At 51.3% G+C, this 17,507-nt stretch overlaps 2 protein-coding genes across 10 annotated transcripts; one reads left to right on the top strand and one right to left on the bottom strand.

Moving 5' to 3' along the window:
- The first annotated feature begins 473 nt into the window (after positions 1–473).
- GINS1 (GINS complex subunit 1) lies at positions 474–3,590 on the top strand. The gene is made up of 7 exons (XM_050315952.1): positions 474–595; positions 676–740; positions 827–922; positions 1,248–1,338; positions 1,834–1,950; positions 2,798–2,872; positions 3,111–3,590. The coding sequence occupies exons 1-7, from the start codon at positions 521–523 to the stop codon at positions 3,177–3,179; spliced, it is 588 nt and encodes a 195-aa protein (XP_050171909.1). The 5' UTR covers positions 474–520; the 3' UTR covers positions 3,180–3,590.
- A 59-nt stretch (positions 3,591–3,649) lies between these two features.
- Positions 3,650–17,436, bottom strand: LOC126640300 (ninein-like protein). Of its 9 annotated transcripts, none has more exons than XM_050315943.1 (13): positions 17,360–17,436; positions 14,580–14,826; positions 14,257–14,393; positions 14,036–14,173; positions 13,631–13,769; positions 12,407–12,517; positions 11,705–11,794; positions 9,542–9,638; positions 8,938–9,080; positions 7,499–7,744; positions 6,729–6,941; positions 5,809–5,925; positions 3,650–5,716 (listed from the first exon to the last, which is right to left on the bottom strand). In XM_050315943.1, the coding sequence occupies exons 3-13, from the start codon at positions 14,376–14,378 to the stop codon at positions 5,528–5,530; spliced, it is 1,605 nt and encodes a 534-aa protein (XP_050171900.1). In that variant the 5' UTR covers positions 14,379–14,393; positions 14,580–14,826; positions 17,360–17,436; the 3' UTR covers positions 3,650–5,527. The 9 variants fall into 9 exon arrangements, 8 of the variants coding, with proteins under 8 accessions (XP_050171900.1, XP_050171905.1, XP_050171902.1 ...); XM_050315948.1 differs by having other exon boundaries at positions 6,729–6,887; XM_050315945.1 differs by having other exon boundaries at positions 12,407–12,514.
- Between the last annotated feature and the right edge of the window lie 71 nt (positions 17,437–17,507).

Raw genomic sequence — 17,507 nt, 5'->3', positions numbered from 1 at the left:
TCCCCACTCGTCCAATTTTGACTGTAGTGGCACACCTGTGCTGCACAAAACACTGCTCAGTTTTTATGTCTGGTAACCATAAGAAACACATGGTTGGAGAAATAAATTACTGGAGCAGGATACGCCATGGCGCTGGATTAGTGAATCCCTTCAAGGGTTTTGAGTGTTAAAAAATTTCCTGTCCCATCCAGAAACGCACCCAATTTTTTTAAAATTTATTTATTTATTTTTTTTTTTACTTCTGGTATGTTTCAGGTTGAAGGACATTGCTGTCATAAGCACTGGGAAGGGCTGGGGTGGTGCGGGGAGGAGGTTGCCAGAGGCGGTCAGGCAGTGCCTTACCCACTCAGGGTCTCTCAGCGTGTCCCCGAGGGTTCCCGACAGCCGCACCGCTGTCGCCCAGGGGCGCCGAGACCGGCACAACTCAGCGCAGGCAACGCCGGTGGGCGGGAGCCGCCAAAGGCCACGCCCCCCAAGGCGGCCCCCATTGGGTGCGGTTCCCGCGGGTTTGCGGCGCGGGATGGCGGCGGAGCGGGTGATGGAGCTGGTGCGGGAGCTGCACCGCGCCGCCGGCGGGCACCTCCCGCCCTTCCGGGTGAGCAGGGACGGGCCGACCGGGAACGCCGGGAGCGGCAGGGGCCCCGCTCTCGCTGACTGTTGTGTCCCGTGTTGCAGACGGAGGGGCTGCGGCAGGCGCTGGAGGAGATGCGGGCGCTGTACGAGCGGAACCAGGCGGATGTGTGAGTGTTGGCGCGTCCCGCAGAGCTCGGGAGTTGCCCCGCGCTCCGACCTTATTCTCCTCATCTTCCTCTTCCTCGTCCTTCAGGTCCGAAGCAAAGTCGGGACGGACAGACCTAATTTTCCTCATCCGGTTCCGGCACTGCTGCTTGCTCCGGAACCAGCGCTGCCTCCTGGCCTACCTGTGAGTGCGGGGGGCGGCCGTCGGTGCCGCGGGGAATTGGTTCACCCCCACCGGCACAGGGCCCCCAGCGGCAGGGTGTTGGAACTCGGCCCGCGAGGTGTGGGGCTGGTTTTCCTTGTCTTCATTGGTGGTACCACCACATAGAGAAGGCCCTGCTTCCCTCTGCCCTTTAAGAGTTTTCATTATGAATAGGCCAAATATCACAGGTGGAATGACCCAAGTGTTTGCTCTCTGCTCTGAGGGCAGACTGGGCCATCACTGTTGCCCGGGGGTGTTGCCAGAACTCACCTCAGGGATGCTGGGTTTGCCGCGCTTCTTCCCCCAGGTACGACCGGCTGCTGCGGATCCGAGCGCTGAGGTGGGAGTACGGCAGCGTCCTGCCAAACACCATCCAGTTCCACATGTCAGCTGAGGAAGTGAGTCGGCCTTGTTTTAAACTCTTCCCCTTTTCCTACTTACTCCTCCTCTCCCCCCCACTATAAACACGATACATAACGTGCCTTTCTGTAAATACGTATTTGTTTATTCACTCTCTATGGGTACAACCACAAATGGACACTGAGCGTACGTTTTAATGCACTTTTAAGGATCAGGTGAGCTCCACTGGATCAGACTCACAGAGAGACCAAGAGAACTAGGTCCGTATGTGCTGCTCTCAAATGCCGTCTCTAGACCAATGTACAGAGCTGCTGACATTAGCAGCATCTGTCCTACACTGAATCCAGAGCGCACTGCCTCAGAGGTGGTTTTTCCTTTTAGAAGAGCTTGTATTCGTTCACCTTTGGCTGTCAGGAGCATGCTTGGGAACAGTGGTCTGGCAGCACAAATAAACTAGATCTCATTCATCAGGGACCTGTCTTTCAGCATTAGCTGTTTGGCTTTGACTGAGGGATCACCGTTACTGCCCACAGGTGGAGTGGTTCAATCGGTACAAAAAGTCTCTGGCTACGTACATGAGGTCAGTAGGAGGAGAGGAGGGGCTGGACCTTACACAGGACATAAAACCTCCTAAAAGCCTGTACATTGAAGTAAGTGCAAGATCTGTGTCTTCTGTCTGTGAACAAACATTTACCTGACCGTCTTTTTTAGAGAATTTTATCCCCATCCCAAGTCAGTTCACTGAGCAAAGCCTGTGAGAGCACCAAAGCTTCCACAGGCTTCTAGATTTTACTCTGCCACCGTTTTACTCCTACTGATGACACAATGTATGGTCAAAGATGGTATTTCTAGTCTGTAGGACATTTGTGATGGGTGAGTTATCCAGTGAGGTTTCTGCAGCTTTTGGAGAAACTTAACCAGCTCTCAGATCAACCAGAAACCATATTCCCATGTTAAGGACTGTTACCTAGGGGGTTTTCTTGAGGTTTTTTTTTTTTTTTAATGGAGTCTTATAGATGAGACTATAAATTGCTTTATACAATTCATACAACAAAGCAAGAGCATGTGAGAAATCACGTGCTGTCAGTAGCTGAAGTGCTTTGTTCTGATATCCTCTTCAAAAAAACACGTAGTGACAACAAACCTGCTCCTTAAGCAGTTTTATTGTTAAAACAGATTGGCGTTTTCTGGTACGTTTGTGGGGAGGGTCAGGTCACCAGACCCTATCTCTGTGCTTCTCTTCCTCAAGTCTCTGGAGAGACTGGGCTCTTGCTCCAGGCAGAGGCAGAAAGAGAACATCAGGTGGAGCCCACAGACCATGGGAACTGATCCATGGGATCAGTTCAGTTCTGCATTTCTAGGTCTGCTCTGTACTGAGACTCCCTCAGGCAGGAAGGAATGTGTCACAGTCCTGGGGCACGTGTTGCAAGCCAGCAGTGATGTCTGGTGTTTCTATGGGAGACGGGGTGATCTGAGAGTTGTGTTTCTGCTTCGCAGGTGCGGTGTTTAAAAGACCATGGAGAATTTGAGATTGATGACGGGACTACCATCCTCTTGAAGAAGAACAGCCAGGTACCCATGACAAGGGCATGGTCCATTCTCTTCCTTCCCTTTCACTCCCATGACATCCCCCTGCTTATCCCAGCTTTGCAGTATGTCACAATTCCTGCACATGACCCAGACTGCAGCTCTGCCTAGTCTGGTACCATGATGCAGTGGATATATAGCCCAACAAACAGAGCTGGCTGTGTGCAGCTGCTGCTGTGTGCAGCAACAAATTCAAGGAAAGTTTTCCTGTGTTTCTGTGCAGCACTTTTTACCCCGCTGGAAATGCGAGCAGTTAATCAGACAAGGAGTCCTGGAGCACATTCTGTCCTAAGTGTGGAGGACAGGAGGGACAGCTCTTGCTTGGTGGCCTGCCCACAGTGGGGACTGAACTGTAGTGTGTGCAGCACTTCAGACACCTTAGCATTTCTGCAGTGGCACCCTGCCACTCCTCCCAACAGCCTTTGGTGCCCTACCTGAAGATCAGCCCTGTATTATGCAAACGACATTGGCCACCTCTTTGGGAGGAAATGGTGCATTCTGGTAATGTAGTGATCCTGGGAATGGGGGGGTAGGAAGGGGGGAGCGGGACATTATCCAAGCCCCAGAGCTACAGCTAGCATTTGTGAATGCATTTTTGTTTAGAATAGTTCATTGTTCACATGGGAGTAAGACACCAGCTGGCTGGGCTCTGGAAGTCAGGAAAGCTCTGTGGTTGCAAAATAAAGAACTGCTTCAGCCTTCACTGTAGTGGTTTATAAGAGTTAATGTTGTGTTCATTAAGCACTCTGATCTGGCTCTCTAGTCAAACCTGTCCTGACCCTGCAGCATGATGGTTATTTAAGTGTCTCAGTGAAACTTCCTCCAAGTGTCAGAAAAGGCTGTGCAAGCTTCTTTCCAGGATTAGACACGAAGCCCTGTCTCCCATCAGAGACCTATATATGTTGTTTCTTGAGGTGCTGTGTGAATGAGCAGTGTGGGTTTCTCCCAAGCACTGGGCTTCCCCAAGCACTGGTCTGGCAAGGCCTAGGGGACTGTTTGGTGTAGGGGTGGGAAAGGGAGCTGAGGGTTTAAAGGATTTCAGTTAGCACAAAACCAGAACGAGGCTGAAGACTTGCTTTCCCTGTCTGGTTTTCCTAATGGAGCTGCTCACTCAGGAGAAGTGGCTGAGAGAACAGTTGCAAAAACATTAGCCCTGGCTAAGACTAGAGGTTTGCTTAGCCCCCATCTCTGACTGGAGCTGAAAAAGCAAGCAGTTGGGGAAGAATGCAGGAACAGGATAAATGCTTGGGGTGCTACTGCGTTGCTCTCCCACCCTCAGCCAAGCAATATCCCTGAGCCCCTCTGTGGGGCTGCCCTCCTTATAACAGCCCAGCTTCACCTTGTGGCCCCAAGGCAAAGAGGAGTGTCAGCTGTTGATGCATCAGGGCAAAAAAAGTACAGCTAAACCAAGGAGGCTCCTCAGTCACAGCCTCCAGTCATCTCCAAGCCCTGCCCCAGGGCCAGAAGTTCTGCTCTAGCAGGCTGAGGGGCAGCCTTAAACACAGTACCTGAGTTTCAGCTCACAGCCAATTTATCCCCTTTTGTTCCTGAACCAACAACAGCGTGAGCTATTTTTAAGCCCTCTTCTTTGTACTGACTTTGTCCAGCCTCTGCACTGGTGCCCTGAAATAGTCAGGCTTGTCTGGTCTCTCCTACACTTGTCTCCATAGCCCCCAAAATCCCAGGAGTCTTTTCACAGCGAGTGGCAACCACAGCCCCTATGTATATGTCCTCTGCTCTCGCCATTGCACCGGGGCAATGATGCACCTTCCATGCAGAGGGCAGAGCAATAAATTTGGTATTTGCTGATGTGAATACTTGGCCTTTTAGACAACTTACTTTGGCAGTAGTACTACCTGTCAGTTTGTAAAGGCCACCAAGGAAGGCAAGAGGACACAGTTCACTTACCATGTCTCCTGTCTCCTCCGAAGTGTGCTGAGTAGGGGTCATCAACACTCATCAAGCCCCAAGCCTTGGAGGCTCAAACTGAAAGAAGGCTCTACGCTCTGTCCCACTCACTGCAGAGGCAACAGTCTGGTTGGTTTTGGATCCTAGGCTCAGGCTTTGGGTGGACCAGTCTGCTAGAGCCCAAGAGGAGCTGTAGGGAATGAAAGTTCAGCAACAGCTGAGGAAGGTTACTGAAATACAGAGCAGACTGGAGATGGCAGGAAGTGCTGTAATATTACAAACATTTTAATGCCACCACAAAGCTTTCCTGATCACAGTGAGCCAGACACAGGAACATGCAAGCCCTTCTGCCCTGGCTTTCCAGCCATAACAGTGTGGCCTGAACATCAACCCTCCACAGAAAGGGAGCATCTGCATCACCACCAAACACTGCTGGAGTTTAAGAAAATCCTGTGGGATGGCTGCCCCGAGACAGATCTGACTTATAACAGCACACTCTACCACTGAGAAATGCGGCAAAGCTGGAGCTTTCAGTTGGAAAATTCAGCTATCCACAGGACAAACTTCTTTAAAGATCTGGGCTCTCTATTATCTTATTTTCTATGCAAGAACACCTTGACAAGACCAGAGAGGACAAGGCTGATTTCCCAACCCAGCCAAACCTCCCCTTCTGCACCTGACCAACCCCAGCCAGCCAGGACCAAGGGCAGGACTGCCACTGAAGGTGTCCCATCACCCACTCAGAGATGCTGGGGTGATTTTTCCGATAAGCTGCTTCAGAGCTGAGGCTTGCTCCTCCAACAGCTGGTTCTTCTCCTTCATGCTCTTCTGCTGCAGTTCAGCAGCCTGCAGGGCCACTGCAAACCCCCTGTTCTCCCCACGGAGGTCTTCGATCAACAGTTTGTTCCTGGAGAGTTGGGCCTACAGAAGAGACAGGAGGCTTCAGGTTCAGCATGCCACGCAGGGGTACCAGGCAGGTAGGAACACCCAGGACTAACCCCTCTTGCACTCACCTGGGCGTCTCTGAGCCGAGCTGCCCTCTCTGCCAGCACAGCCTCAGCGCTCCTCAGGCTGTGTTCCAGCCCCTCTGCCTGCTCCACAGCTGCCTGCAGCAGGTGCTCGTGTTCCACCTGCAGTGGGCAAGAAAGCCTGTGGTTGGGTTGTCCTAGCACTCCCCTGGCCTCTGGCAACCGTGGACTGTACATTTCCCCAGGGCCCTGTTCATAGACCTTCACACTCTCTGAAGGAGAGCAGGGTGGGATCAGGTGAGGTGCAGGATACAAAGAGCAGTGGGAAAGGTGTCTAGAGCAGTACAACCTTCCTCTAGGTCTGCACCTGACGAATTTTAAGATTTCCCAGCAGTGTTTTCTATAAAAACAAGCCAGTGGCCTCCCCTTTGCCAGGCATGTCCAGAAAAGCCCAGGGAGAGACAGAGTTTCCTTCAACGTAGTCTTTGTGTGTGCTCATTTTAATTCCTTAGGTTATAATTTGCTCTATCTTTGCCCTGTTTGTCACAAGACAAGCTCACACAAACCCAACACCTTGTTGCCCAGTGCCCCAGAGATAAACCCCCCACACACTCCGTGAATTCCACACAGAGGGCTCAAACTTTTTTTTCCCCCAGTCTGAGCCAAAAGAGTCTCTCCCTGGATAACTCCTGCTCCTCTAGGCACAAGGTAGATGCCTGGTCTGGGGTATGTGGATTTGAGTGGGGAGGGCTCATGTTTGAGTGCAGGGCAGTGACCGGTTTCATGAGGAATTAAAAGCTGCAGCTGAATTTGAAGGTAAGTGTATTTTCCATGTGGGTTCTTTACATATAGCATCTTCTACTCAAACCTCTGGTACCTTCAACCACAGCTGCCTTCCAGGCTGCCAGGACAGCAGTGTTCCCTTCACAGTACCCTTGACTGAGCTCCCATAATTACCTGCTTACCTGGGTCCTGACCAGCTGCCTGCGTGTTTGCTCAGCCTGCTGGTGGAGGCTTTCCTGGAGCTGCTGAGTCTTGCACTGTTCCTCTCTCAAGGTGGTTTGCAGCTGCTCAAACTGCTGCTTTGACACCATGTTGTTTATCTGGGCCTTGGCCTGCTGCAACTGCAGAGCGTGCTGGGTCTGGGCCAGGCTCAGGCTTGCTTTGGCTTCTAAAAGCTTTAACACAGACAGGTGGATAGCTGGTTACAGCTCTGAGCCAACAGTGGGACAGGCCCAGGGTGTGCTGCAGGTGATGGAGAGGTTAGGTAGCACCCTCAGCACCCTGCAGGACCATGGGAGTGGTGCTTAATGGGCAGCCTGCAAAGCAAGGCACTGAGAGCACCAAGAGCTGCAGGAGGATAAACGGAGACCCTTTTCTGAGCAGCAAGGAGCAGTAGTTGCTGGAGGACTCCTCTGGGAGGAAATCCCAGCACAAAGGGCCACAGTGGCAAGAGAAAGAGGGGGCTGCTCACCTGGGTTCTTGGATATATCCCAGGCAAGCTGGGATGTACCACATGTTCTGTACTACATGTCCTCTGCTTCCTGCCACCAGCAAAGAACAAACCTGGTACTGGGAAGCAGGTCTGGTCCCACTTTGCACTAGGGCTACCTAGGGGTGGCTGACATGGGTAAGCTGTACCTTGGAAAGCCAGTCCCTGAGCCTGTCCACAGGGTAGAATCACAGCAATCACAGGGACCACTCAGCAGCCTGCCATCAACTGAAAGACACCCACCTTCTCCTGCGAGGCCTTGAGCTGCTGTTGGAGCAGCTCCATCTCCATCCAACATGCTGCATGCTTCTGGTGGTGTTCCAGCCTTGCAGCCTCCTCTGTTCCTCGTGTCCACTCGGCTTCTGCAAGCCTCTGGCTCTGCAGTTGGACACTGCCAGGGCCACCACTGTGACCAGCCTTGTGCCCAGTGAGTTCACAGCCATGCACCTCGACATTTGGGTGGGAGATCTCCTCTTTGCTCTTCTTGCTCTGGAAAAGGTTGGAAAAAAAAAAAAAAAAAGAAATCATGCACACAGGCTTGGGGTGGGAACAGAGGCTGCTGGAGACACTTAATCTGTCCCACACTGCCCCCGCTGGGTTCCCACCCAGGGACACTGCTCCAGGGCCTTGTGGGCACTCAGGACAAGTGTCCTCATGTCCCAGCACATGTTCCTGAGAGCTCCCCTCTCCTCCACTAGCTCTAATTCAAGTTGATCTATTGGTCCCTCTCAAGAGGGGACACTCTTCAGGCAGTTCTGGTCCCTGCTGAACTTAAGGCAACAGTCTCAAACAGCAGCCTCTAACAGGCAAGGTACCTGTGGGTCCCATTTCTTTCCAGTAAACAGCACGGTTCTCCCCTTTCTCCTTGTTTACAAGGAACTCCAGAGAGCAGACGGGAGAGGCCAGGGCATCATCTGCCACTGCTCCTCACATCCTTCCTCCACTGCAGAGTGGTCCCTTGCTAAGATGTGGTGGTGGGTGGCTGCTGCTCCCCACAGCTGCCCTGTAAACACTAGGAACTCCAGGATTTGATGAGCACAAAGGCAGGACTGTGAAGCAGGCAGAGCATCTGTAAGCAGCTTTGTGCTCCTTGAACTGTTCTGTCACCTATGTGGCAGTTTAGAATTTACTCTTGCAGTGCTGCAACAGAAACCCTGCAAGCATCACTGACCTCTCAGTTCAGCAGCAAAAAGGGGAGTAAATGTGGAACCTGAGGCCTTTTACATGAGCACTCTAAAGCTGTCCAAAGAGGGCTGGGCTCACACTGCCATCTTAGGGCAAGTGGGTTAAAATGTGCTGCAAGCCCAGGGCAACAGGGCTCTGATACACCCCCTGCCCTCAGGAGGCACCTGGCTGCTTCTCCTCTTGGTCCTCTTGCTGGTTTTATTGTGATAGCAACATCGGGTAATCTCTGGTTCCCTACAGGACCCACACAAACATTTTGCAAGGTGACAGTGATTTCCACAAAGCCTTTGCCAGCCAATGAGGGCTCCCGATGCTCCTACCAGCTAAGACAGGCTGGAGAAGCACATGGAATAATCCCAGCCAAGTGCTGAGGTACCACATTGCTTCCCAGCCTTAACTCTCTCTCCAGCAACCCTCCTGGAGCAGATGCTTAATCAGTCATGGTGTACCAGTTGTGCTTACCAAGAAGTCAGGACAACTCCCTCCACCCCACTCACCTTGGTTTCCAGCTGCACCTTCAGGTCCTGCAGCTGCTCTTGGAGCTGCTCCACTGGGAGTGACATCTCTGTATGTGCAGAAGCAGGAACAAGAAGACTTGGAGAGGGGCTTTCTGGCAGAAAGGAGCCCTGTAAGGACAGGCCTACAAGACAGGACTGATAAGAACGGCTGCAGCTTCATCCAGTCAAGCCCATATAACCCCAAAAGATGGAGATTCCCCATCTATCTCACGGGTCCCAGGGCTGCATCACTCCAGAAGGTCTTATCTAATGCTCAACTTGTATCTCCCAAGCCACAGTTTGGTTGGCTACTCCTCTTTATTATACTGTGTTTCCCTAACATCCTCAACAGTGAAAATCTGCCTGTTCTCTCCTAGCTGCCTAGTCCACAGGTTACCATCACCAGCTCTTGAGTTGGGAAAGCCTCCTTCCCTCCTCCCCACCATCCAATTTCCCCTTCTCCCTTCCCATGGCTGCCCAGTACCAGAACCTGCAGCAGTACTTCAGGCACAAGCCACCCCACGCTCCCACGGAGAAGTCAATCCAGAGGGAACTTTGTTCCTGCTGAGAAGACAGAGAGGCACTGAACCCTGGGGCACGTTACCTCTTGCTGGCAGCCCTGTCTCAGCCCTGCTCTCCTGGAGCTGGAGACGCAGCCTTTGCAGCTCCCTCCGCAGCGCCCTGTTCTGGTCATACAGCACCTGAAAAGACCAAAGACTGGCCATGCTGTGGCTACAAAGCCCCCCAGGGTGTTGGAGCTGCCATCTGTACTCAGAGCCTCCTGCTCTCCGGCCCAGCACAAAGAGCAGAGGCCTCCCCCAGCCCCAGCACAGGGGGATTTTTCTTCCTTCCCAAGCAAAGGCAGACATGAGAGAATTTGGAAGCACCACAGAAGAAATGCAAGCCCAGATTACCATGACCACCACCAGAAGACACTGTAAAGCACAAAGCAACTGGCCCTGCATGCAAAAAGCACATGATTACCAGGGTTTTTTGCAGACACCTCAAAGGGCTGGGCCTCCTGAGGCCCTCCTGACCTAAACCACCATTGCTAACGTCCAACACGTAAGAAACACAGTGATCTCAGTACGGGCCCAGAGGTTTGTGTTTACATCTTCAAGATACCTCTGTGGGTAATCCAGGCTAGCCAACAAGCACTACTGTATGCACACAAAGCAACAGGAAAGCAAGTCCCACAGGCCTCTGGGAGGGAACATTTCCGGGATGCAGAAGGAATAAAGAGAAGTGAGGAGGTGCTGATCCCATGGGAAGCACAGCACGAGGCAGGTCCTGCTGGTCCCCTGGTGCCAGAGACACCCTGAGGCCAGCACATGAGTTTATCCCACCTCAGTGCCAACAGCAGCCTGCAGCAAGGAGCCCCATAGCTGAACACTGAGTTATGAACCGCCACACCAGTGCAATCAGTCAAGTCCATGTGGGTGTCTGGAGCTGGAAAACTGCTTGTTTCACCTCACACCCTCCATCCCATACTGGAAGCAACAGCAGCAGACCACTTTGAGTAGACATCAAATTACCTCCCACATGCTGCCACTCAGGAAGATGATGTGTTACAAGGGACTATGAACTACGACACTTCCAATTAAGAAATATTACTGAGAAGATGTAGACAAATGCAAACTCAGTTTGTTTCATCTCCATTCTAAATAGGAAGGGCAGGCGGCTGACAGCACTCAACAAGAGTGAAGGATAAACCCAAGTGGGTGCCTTCACAGGGGCAGATGAAGCCTGAAGGTCAAACCTTTCCATCCATCAGCATTCTTATGGACAACTCCAGGGCTGCTCAACAGGAAGAAAAATTGCGGCACCGAGCATATTCAACCCTCTGGTGCCACCTGGAGCAATGCTGGACTGCATCAGTGCTCCAGCGTGTTTGTCTTTAATTACAGATTCAAGAGGGGCTGTCTGAACTGCTGGAAGTGCACATTTCAGCCCTTGCTGGAGGGATGTGATAAGTCGCTGTCCCTACTCAGTGGTGTTCCCCAGCCACACACACCACTTGGGAACAAACAGGCAATGTAACAAGCACAGGATTTGGGAGCCAAAGCACAGAGCACTCAGCAACTCTCAACATGCAAGATACACAAGTCACTTAAAAATAAGAGAAGGGAAACAGAGGTTGTGCTCATCCCAGACAGCCCAAAGCTCTTGGAAGGAGCACATTACCCTGCAGGAAGTACAACATACAGAGCACCAATTCCTGGACCATACACACACATACCAGATACCTGGACTGGCTCACCTTGACTCTCTAGCAGAGTCCAGCAGCAAGTTTTTTAGAGGTTTGTAAAGTGGGGGCAAGGAGAAGGAAGGGAAAAACAAAAGGATAGAAGAATTTTGCTGTTAACATGCTTTCCAAATATGGAGAACAGCTTTCTCCTTGTGCTCAAGAAGAAATGCCAACAGAGCCCAGGGTGGTCTCTCCTTATCGACAGAGGTCCAGGGTTCCCAAACAAAATAGTCCATGGCTACAGTGGCAGACAGAGAGGAATTTACCATCCACCCCTACTCTCCCCTGCCAAAATCCCAGCAAGGGAAACAACCCATGGAGGGCTGCAGGAGTGAGGAGACAGGCTGCTTTACTGAGGGTACAGCTGTCTCTGGCCTCCTCTGAGCAAGACAAGAGGGATTCTCCTCTGCACCATGAACAGGGCTGCCTGCTTCCACTCCCCCAGGCCAAAGTGCCCAACAGATGTGCTGAGGAGAGCAGGACTTTCACAACAACTGCTGGAGAACTGCCCACACGTACCTGGCACTGCCGCTCGTACTCCAGGACAATCTCGGCGAAGCGTTCACTCTGGCTCAGGAACTCTGGGCTGTGGGGCTCCACCTGGCCCAGCTGCACAAGCACAGGGAAACACCTCTCATCAAGAAAGTTATCACCTCTCCAAATAAGAGAGCCGAAAGCTCTACTAAATCACTGAAGTCATGGTGCTACACCCACAGATTCAACAGAAGGGTTCGTACTGACACCTGTGGGATGAGCCAGATGCAGAAAGAGAAGGAAAAACATTTTTCTCCACATGCGAGAGACAACAACTACAGGCAGGCAACCTTTCCTGGCTAACAAGACCATAGACTCATTTCCTTCCCCGGTTTCATTTTACCAGGTGAGTTGTAGGAGTGGAAGATACCAAAACTAACCCTTTACTTCAATACTTGAGAAAAATTAAGCTTTTCTTTTTTTCTGGAAACCAAACTTCAAAGTTTTCACTTGAACACTGCAGATTTGTAAAATTTTCTAAAACTGCAAACTTTCTTCACCCTTTTTTTCCCCCAAGCTTCAAAAGGCCTAACTTAAAAGCCAACATTTCTTTTCTTTCCAGGTTGCCATCAATGTGCAGCAGAGATCACAGAGGAGAGACCATAACACCTGAGCCAAAATATGCAAGATCAATTTTTTGATGAGTTCTTGAAAAGCTTCTATTTAACTACAACAGAGAAAGGTTACCTTTTCCTTCACAATGTGGTTAAGTTCTTTCTGCAGCTCCAACACCAGTTCCTCAGAGGCTGACAGTTTCTCAGTCATCTCTCTGACCTTGTTTTGCAGCTCTGTGTTCTGCTGACAAAACAGAGATTTTGATGCAGTGGGTCCTGACATGGCAGGATGGGTTCATCAGACACAGGCCTTCATCAGGAAGCTGTGAAACAACCGGCAGCACGGCAAACACAGCAGAGCTTCCAGAAGACCCGGATTTGACAGCTCCTCGGTCCCGACAGGACAGGAGTCATTTTTCTCAGCAGCCAGAAGCGTGCCCAGATGTTATTCTACACCATCTCATGCCATTGCCAGGGGCAGCAGGAAGCTCTCATGGAGAAACGCCTTTCTTCCAGTGAGAAAACAAGAAAAGGAAAAATGGCTGCGGGTTGGGCTGGGCTCTTCGGTGAGCATTTTGCATATAAATCACACTCTCTCTGTACATTTTTGTTATTAGTATTGTTGCTGTTAGTGGTTTTTTTCTTATCTCATAGCTGTTTCCAGTAAATTGTTCTTATCTCAACCCACGATCTCTGCCTTTTGTGCCTCCAATTCTCCTCTAAAGCCACCCGAGGGACAGAAGATGGGGGAGAGGGAGTGAGCAGCAGTGTGGTTTGCAGAGTCTTGTGGGAGAACTAAATTGGGCAGTACCATTCCTAAACCACAACAGGACAGCACACTGCTGATACCACATGAGCTGGGGTTAGGCTCATCTCTCCAAAAGACAAGCATAGGAGTGGGTTTTGCAGACTAAGAGCTAGACAGCCCCACAGGCTCATCTCTACCTCTGCTTTACAAAACTATGGTTTCCATCACAGACAACAAAGACAGCAATTCCTGTGCTATCTCCAGCTGTACTTCTACACTGAACAGAACTGGGATGATCCCAGGCATGCAGACACCATCATCTCTGCTTTTGGCATGGTCCCTGGCACAATTATAGCCTTGGCCATTGAGTATCCAGGTGTTACCAAGGGCCAAACCACTCCCAACAAACAACATGGGGGTTTAATAATGTCACGGCAAGGGAACAAGCTCTGTATTTAATACAATAGTATGGATGTCACCGATGATTCTTCTGCATAAAATTCCTGTCCTTCCCAGCAAAAGCAATGCAAGCCATCCATATTTGTCACCACCTCTGCTTTGCCTCCTCTGAAGAAGTGAAGATGTTTCGCCCAGGCCAGTTTTACTTACCTTCATCACGTGGTTCAGTCTCCCTCGCAGACTGGCCTCTTTGCCCTGGAGGAACTGTGTATCAGCCTCCAGCTTTGCCTGGTGACTGACTGCTTGCTGCAAAAGCAGCTCTTTTGCTTCTATTTCTGCCTGAAAATCCCTGGGGGAAGAAAGCAACATGGTTGGGGCACCTGGAACTTGTTCTCAGATGGTCACGAGGTGCAGACACCCTCCCTCACCACGCACAAAGCAGGAGATGAGAACTCGGTTGGAAGGATGCTGAAACCATAGTGGGGGAAGGTCTTCAGGGATTTTTCTGCCACTAGCATGTTGACAAAACAAGTGGGAGATTTAACAGGGAGACTGGGATGGGAGGGAGAGGCTGTAGGCACATCTTCCCAGCCCCACCAAAAAGACCCTTCCTACTTGAGCTTGCTCTGGGTGTGCTTGAGAGCGACGTACTGCTCGTCCAGCTCCCTGCCAAGATGCAGGCAGCGTCTCTCCGCCTTCTCCAAGTCCAGCCTCGCCTTGTCCCTCTCCCTGGCAATCTTCCTCACCTGGGTCCTGCAGACAGGGAGAGCAGAGCATTAGGAGACACCTCACACACCCTAGAGAAGAGCCCTTCTCCCGGGGAGCAACACCCTCACCAGAGGCACCGCAGTTTGTATCCATAGGAGGTGCCAGCTGCATGCTGGAGCCCACTCCTGGGGACCATGAGCGTGCTGTCCAATGCTGCAGGCAGCTCTGCCAGGCTCACCTGCTCCTCCATGCTGCTACTCCACCTCTGCAAGCACAGCACAGACTGAAATCACTTCCTCTCCTAGGAGTTCCAGCAGGACTTCCGTCGTCACACCATCTGACCACCCTCCGGTCATTCAGAGATGCCCTCCCATCTCACAGATAAGCCTAGATCATATCCACCCCAAATTTTCCCCAGCCCCTCCCCAAGCCCTGCCAACCCGTCACGAACCTTGACTGCAAGCACTTCTTCCTTGGCTGCTTGCTGAAAGGCCTTGCCGCTCACTTCACCCACCACCAGCGATCAAGGCAGCACCAGAGACCTTGAGGATCTCCCCTTAGTTCTTCCAGGGCTCAGGTGACAGTGACAAGCTGAGGCTTGGCAAACCTGGTGCCTTTGCTGATGATGGAGGAGTGACGTGAGCCCACACAGCTTGGCCAGGAGGACACACCAATTCCCTGCACATCACCCTCTGACGCTGAGGAAAAAACAGCAGAGATAAGTCAGTGGGGAAAAACTTTGCAGAGAAACGCTGAAGCTTTCCACACCGAAAGGAAACTTCATAGGTCAAATCAGCATTGAAGAAACATTTTAGAAGCAAGCCCAAGCTGCCAGGAGGGAGATGTTCTGAGCTGCCCTTAAGGCAACTAAAATGAGAAGGTTTTGGTGAACGCTCAGAAGCCACAGAAAGACCAACATCGAAAGCTACAGAGTTTACAGTGACAACTGCAAGATGGGGACTTCCAGCCAACATTTTGTTTGACCCAGAAGCTAAAATTGCCTTGAGTTCAGCTTCAAAGGTAAATGAGATTCAGCCAAGCTGACCCAAAAAGTAGAAAGCTGACACAAAACTGATAACATCTCCAAAAGCACCAATTTTGTACCAGGTTTGAAAGAAGCCTTAAGTCAAAATCTTAAGTCAAAAGAACCTGAAACAACTCTTCTTTCTGTTTTGGAGCTGTTTTGCTCAAGATCCTGGATGGAGCTGTCCTGGCTGTCAGGGTAATCAGAGATTCACTTCCACCTTAGTGCATTAAAGCTGAATTACTTCGAAAGCATTTGCAAATGCCTTGCCAGTCCTTGGAATTGAAAGCACTAAGGAGAAAGAAATATTTTACATCAAACAAAAATGTGAATGAAGCTTTTTCCATGGACTAAAAGAGGACAATCTGTGTCACATGTGAGCTGCAGTGACATCAGCACTTCTGAAGTCAGTATTAGAACTGGGGTCATCTTTCCCCTCTGCTAGAATGTGCATCCCTCTCCCTCCCATAAAAAGATGAGGCTCAATAGCCCTCTGCTGTTCTGTGTAACCATCCCACACCACCTAAGCAGGGTTTGCTCCTACTCAGGCAGTTCCCAAGGGAGCCTTTCAGTCACCATGCAGTGGCTGAAGTCCACACTACACCTAAAAACTGACTGACAAGTGGAAAACTCTCCCCAAATCTCCACCTTCAGACGCCCAACTAATGCCTGTGAAATCACCCCCTTGTGAAAAGAAACACCTTGGCCTGAATTGTTCTCAGTAAAACCTATTCTTTAGCCTTTTATTTTTTGGGGGAAAATGGACAGAGAAGCCTTTCTAAGTGTGACGTCTGGACTTGTGTCTGGATTCCCTGCAGGACATTGTAAAACATCAAACACAAATTAACTGTCCTGTGTAGGGATGTGGCAATGACTTATTGTTCCCTATCCAAAGCCAATGGAAATCACCTCATGGAGCTGCTAATCAACCAGGATTCTTTTCACAAACTCACCCCATGGAGTGCTGAGTTTTGGCTACTTAAGAAACATTGATGTGCCACGGGAAATGTGGTTGTGTGGCTGAACAAGCCACACTGCAACTCCTCAAAGCTCTTCCACCTCCATACTTTTCCAGTTTAGTCAATAAATCTGTGAGTTCCCAAGAAACGAGCCCGAGAGAAACTCACCAGCTGCAGGAATCTGAAGCACCCAAACTGCTTCTTAAATCCCATCTCTTCTACAGTGCAAATGGAACACAGTTTAAAAACTCTCTTTGAGAAGGATAGTGCAGTATGCCCATATCCAAACCCTCTGCCCCTCGAAAGAACCCAGAGATCGGCTCTGTGAAAACTGGATCCCAGCTACTTGAGTAACATGGACAGAGCAGTGGAGAAGGCACTGGCTGAGGAAAGGCAGTGAGAAGCTCGGATCCTTCTCTGGCCTCTGTTGAGAACCTCTACATCTCATTCCATTGTCTTGTCCCACCTCAGGCTGTAAAATCAACCCTCTCTTGACACCCCTGGGCTGGCAGAGGCAGCGACACGAGGCTGCCAGCCAGCACATTTCTCCTTGCTCCAAGCAAACTGCCTGGGGTGTTCCTGGGGCTGGGCACTTGGCTTCCACACGGGCACGGCATGCTGGATATCCCAAGCACGGAGCTTCAGGGTGAGACACACACCACATGGGGAAACCAAATAGGGGTGACAACCCCTATTCCATCCCGCATTCCAAGGTGAAGAACACAAACAGCCTGTGCCCACCTTCCCGTCCAGTCCCCTGGATGCTTTTCCTGGGGCATATCAGGAAGAGAGCGGCCAGCAGGTCGAGGGAGGTGATCCCGCTCCTCTACTCGGCCCTGGTGAGGATCACCTGGAGAGCTGTGTCCAGTTCTGGGCTCCTCAGAACAAGAGACACTTTGCTCCTGGAGTGGGTCTAGCAGAGGGCAACAAAGAGGATTAGGGGACTGGAGAACCTCAGTTCTGAGGAAAGGCTGAGGGACCTGGGCCTGCCTAATCCAGAGAAGACTGAGAGGGGACCTCGTCAATGCACGGAAATATCTAGATGGCAGGCGTCAAGAGGATGGTACCAGAGTCCTTTCAGTGGTGCCCTGCAATGGGACGAGGAGCAATGGCCATAAACTAAAACACAAGAAGTTCCACCTGAACACAAGGAACAATTTGTTTACACTCGTGGCGGCGGAGCACTGAAACAGGCAGCCCAGGGAGGCCTGGGGAGTTTCCCCCTCTCTGGAGACATTCCAAACCCACCTGGAGGCGTTCCCGGGTCGTCCGCTCCAGAGCTCCCTTCCTTCCTTCCAGCCCTGGCGATCCCGTCCCTCCCTCAGGGCGCCCTCCCGCCCCGCGCACGCGCACGCGCACGGGCACGGGCCGCTCCCTCCCCTCTGCCCGCCCCCGC

This window comes from Myiozetetes cayanensis, unplaced genomic scaffold (assembly GCF_022539395.1).
Source record: "Myiozetetes cayanensis isolate MyiCay16 unplaced genomic scaffold, myiCay2020 scf2-11, whole genome shotgun sequence".
Lineage (NCBI taxonomy): Eukaryota > Metazoa > Chordata > Aves > Passeriformes > Tyrannidae > Myiozetetes > Myiozetetes cayanensis.
The sequence above is the reverse complement of the archived record's forward strand: the minus strand, read 5'-3'. Positions and strand labels throughout refer to the sequence as shown.

Coding starts and splice junctions, on each gene's coding strand:
- GINS1 (XM_050315952.1), top strand. CDS start 521: ATGGCGGCGGAGCGGGTGATGGAGCTGGTGCGGGAGCTGCACCGCGCC. Junction 596..675: donor GGCACCTCCCGCCCTTCCGG/GTGAGCAGGGAC, acceptor CCCGTGTTGCAG/ACGGAGGGGCTGCGGCAGGC. Junction 923..1,247: donor CGCTGCCTCCTGGCCTACCT/GTGAGTGCGGGG, acceptor TTCTTCCCCCAG/GTACGACCGGCTGCTGCGGA.
- LOC126640300 (XM_050315943.1), bottom strand. CDS start 14,378: ATGGAGGAGCAGGTGAGCCTGGCAGAGCTGCCTGCAGCATTGGACAGC. Junction 9,081..9,541: donor GACAGGGCTGCCAGCAAGAG/GTAACGTGCCCC, acceptor CCTGTCTTGTAG/GCCTGTCCTTACAGGGCTCC. Junction 7,745..8,937: donor AGGTGCAGCTGGAAACCAAG/GTGAGTGGGGTG, acceptor AACCTTTTCCAG/AGCAAGAAGAGCAAAGAGGA.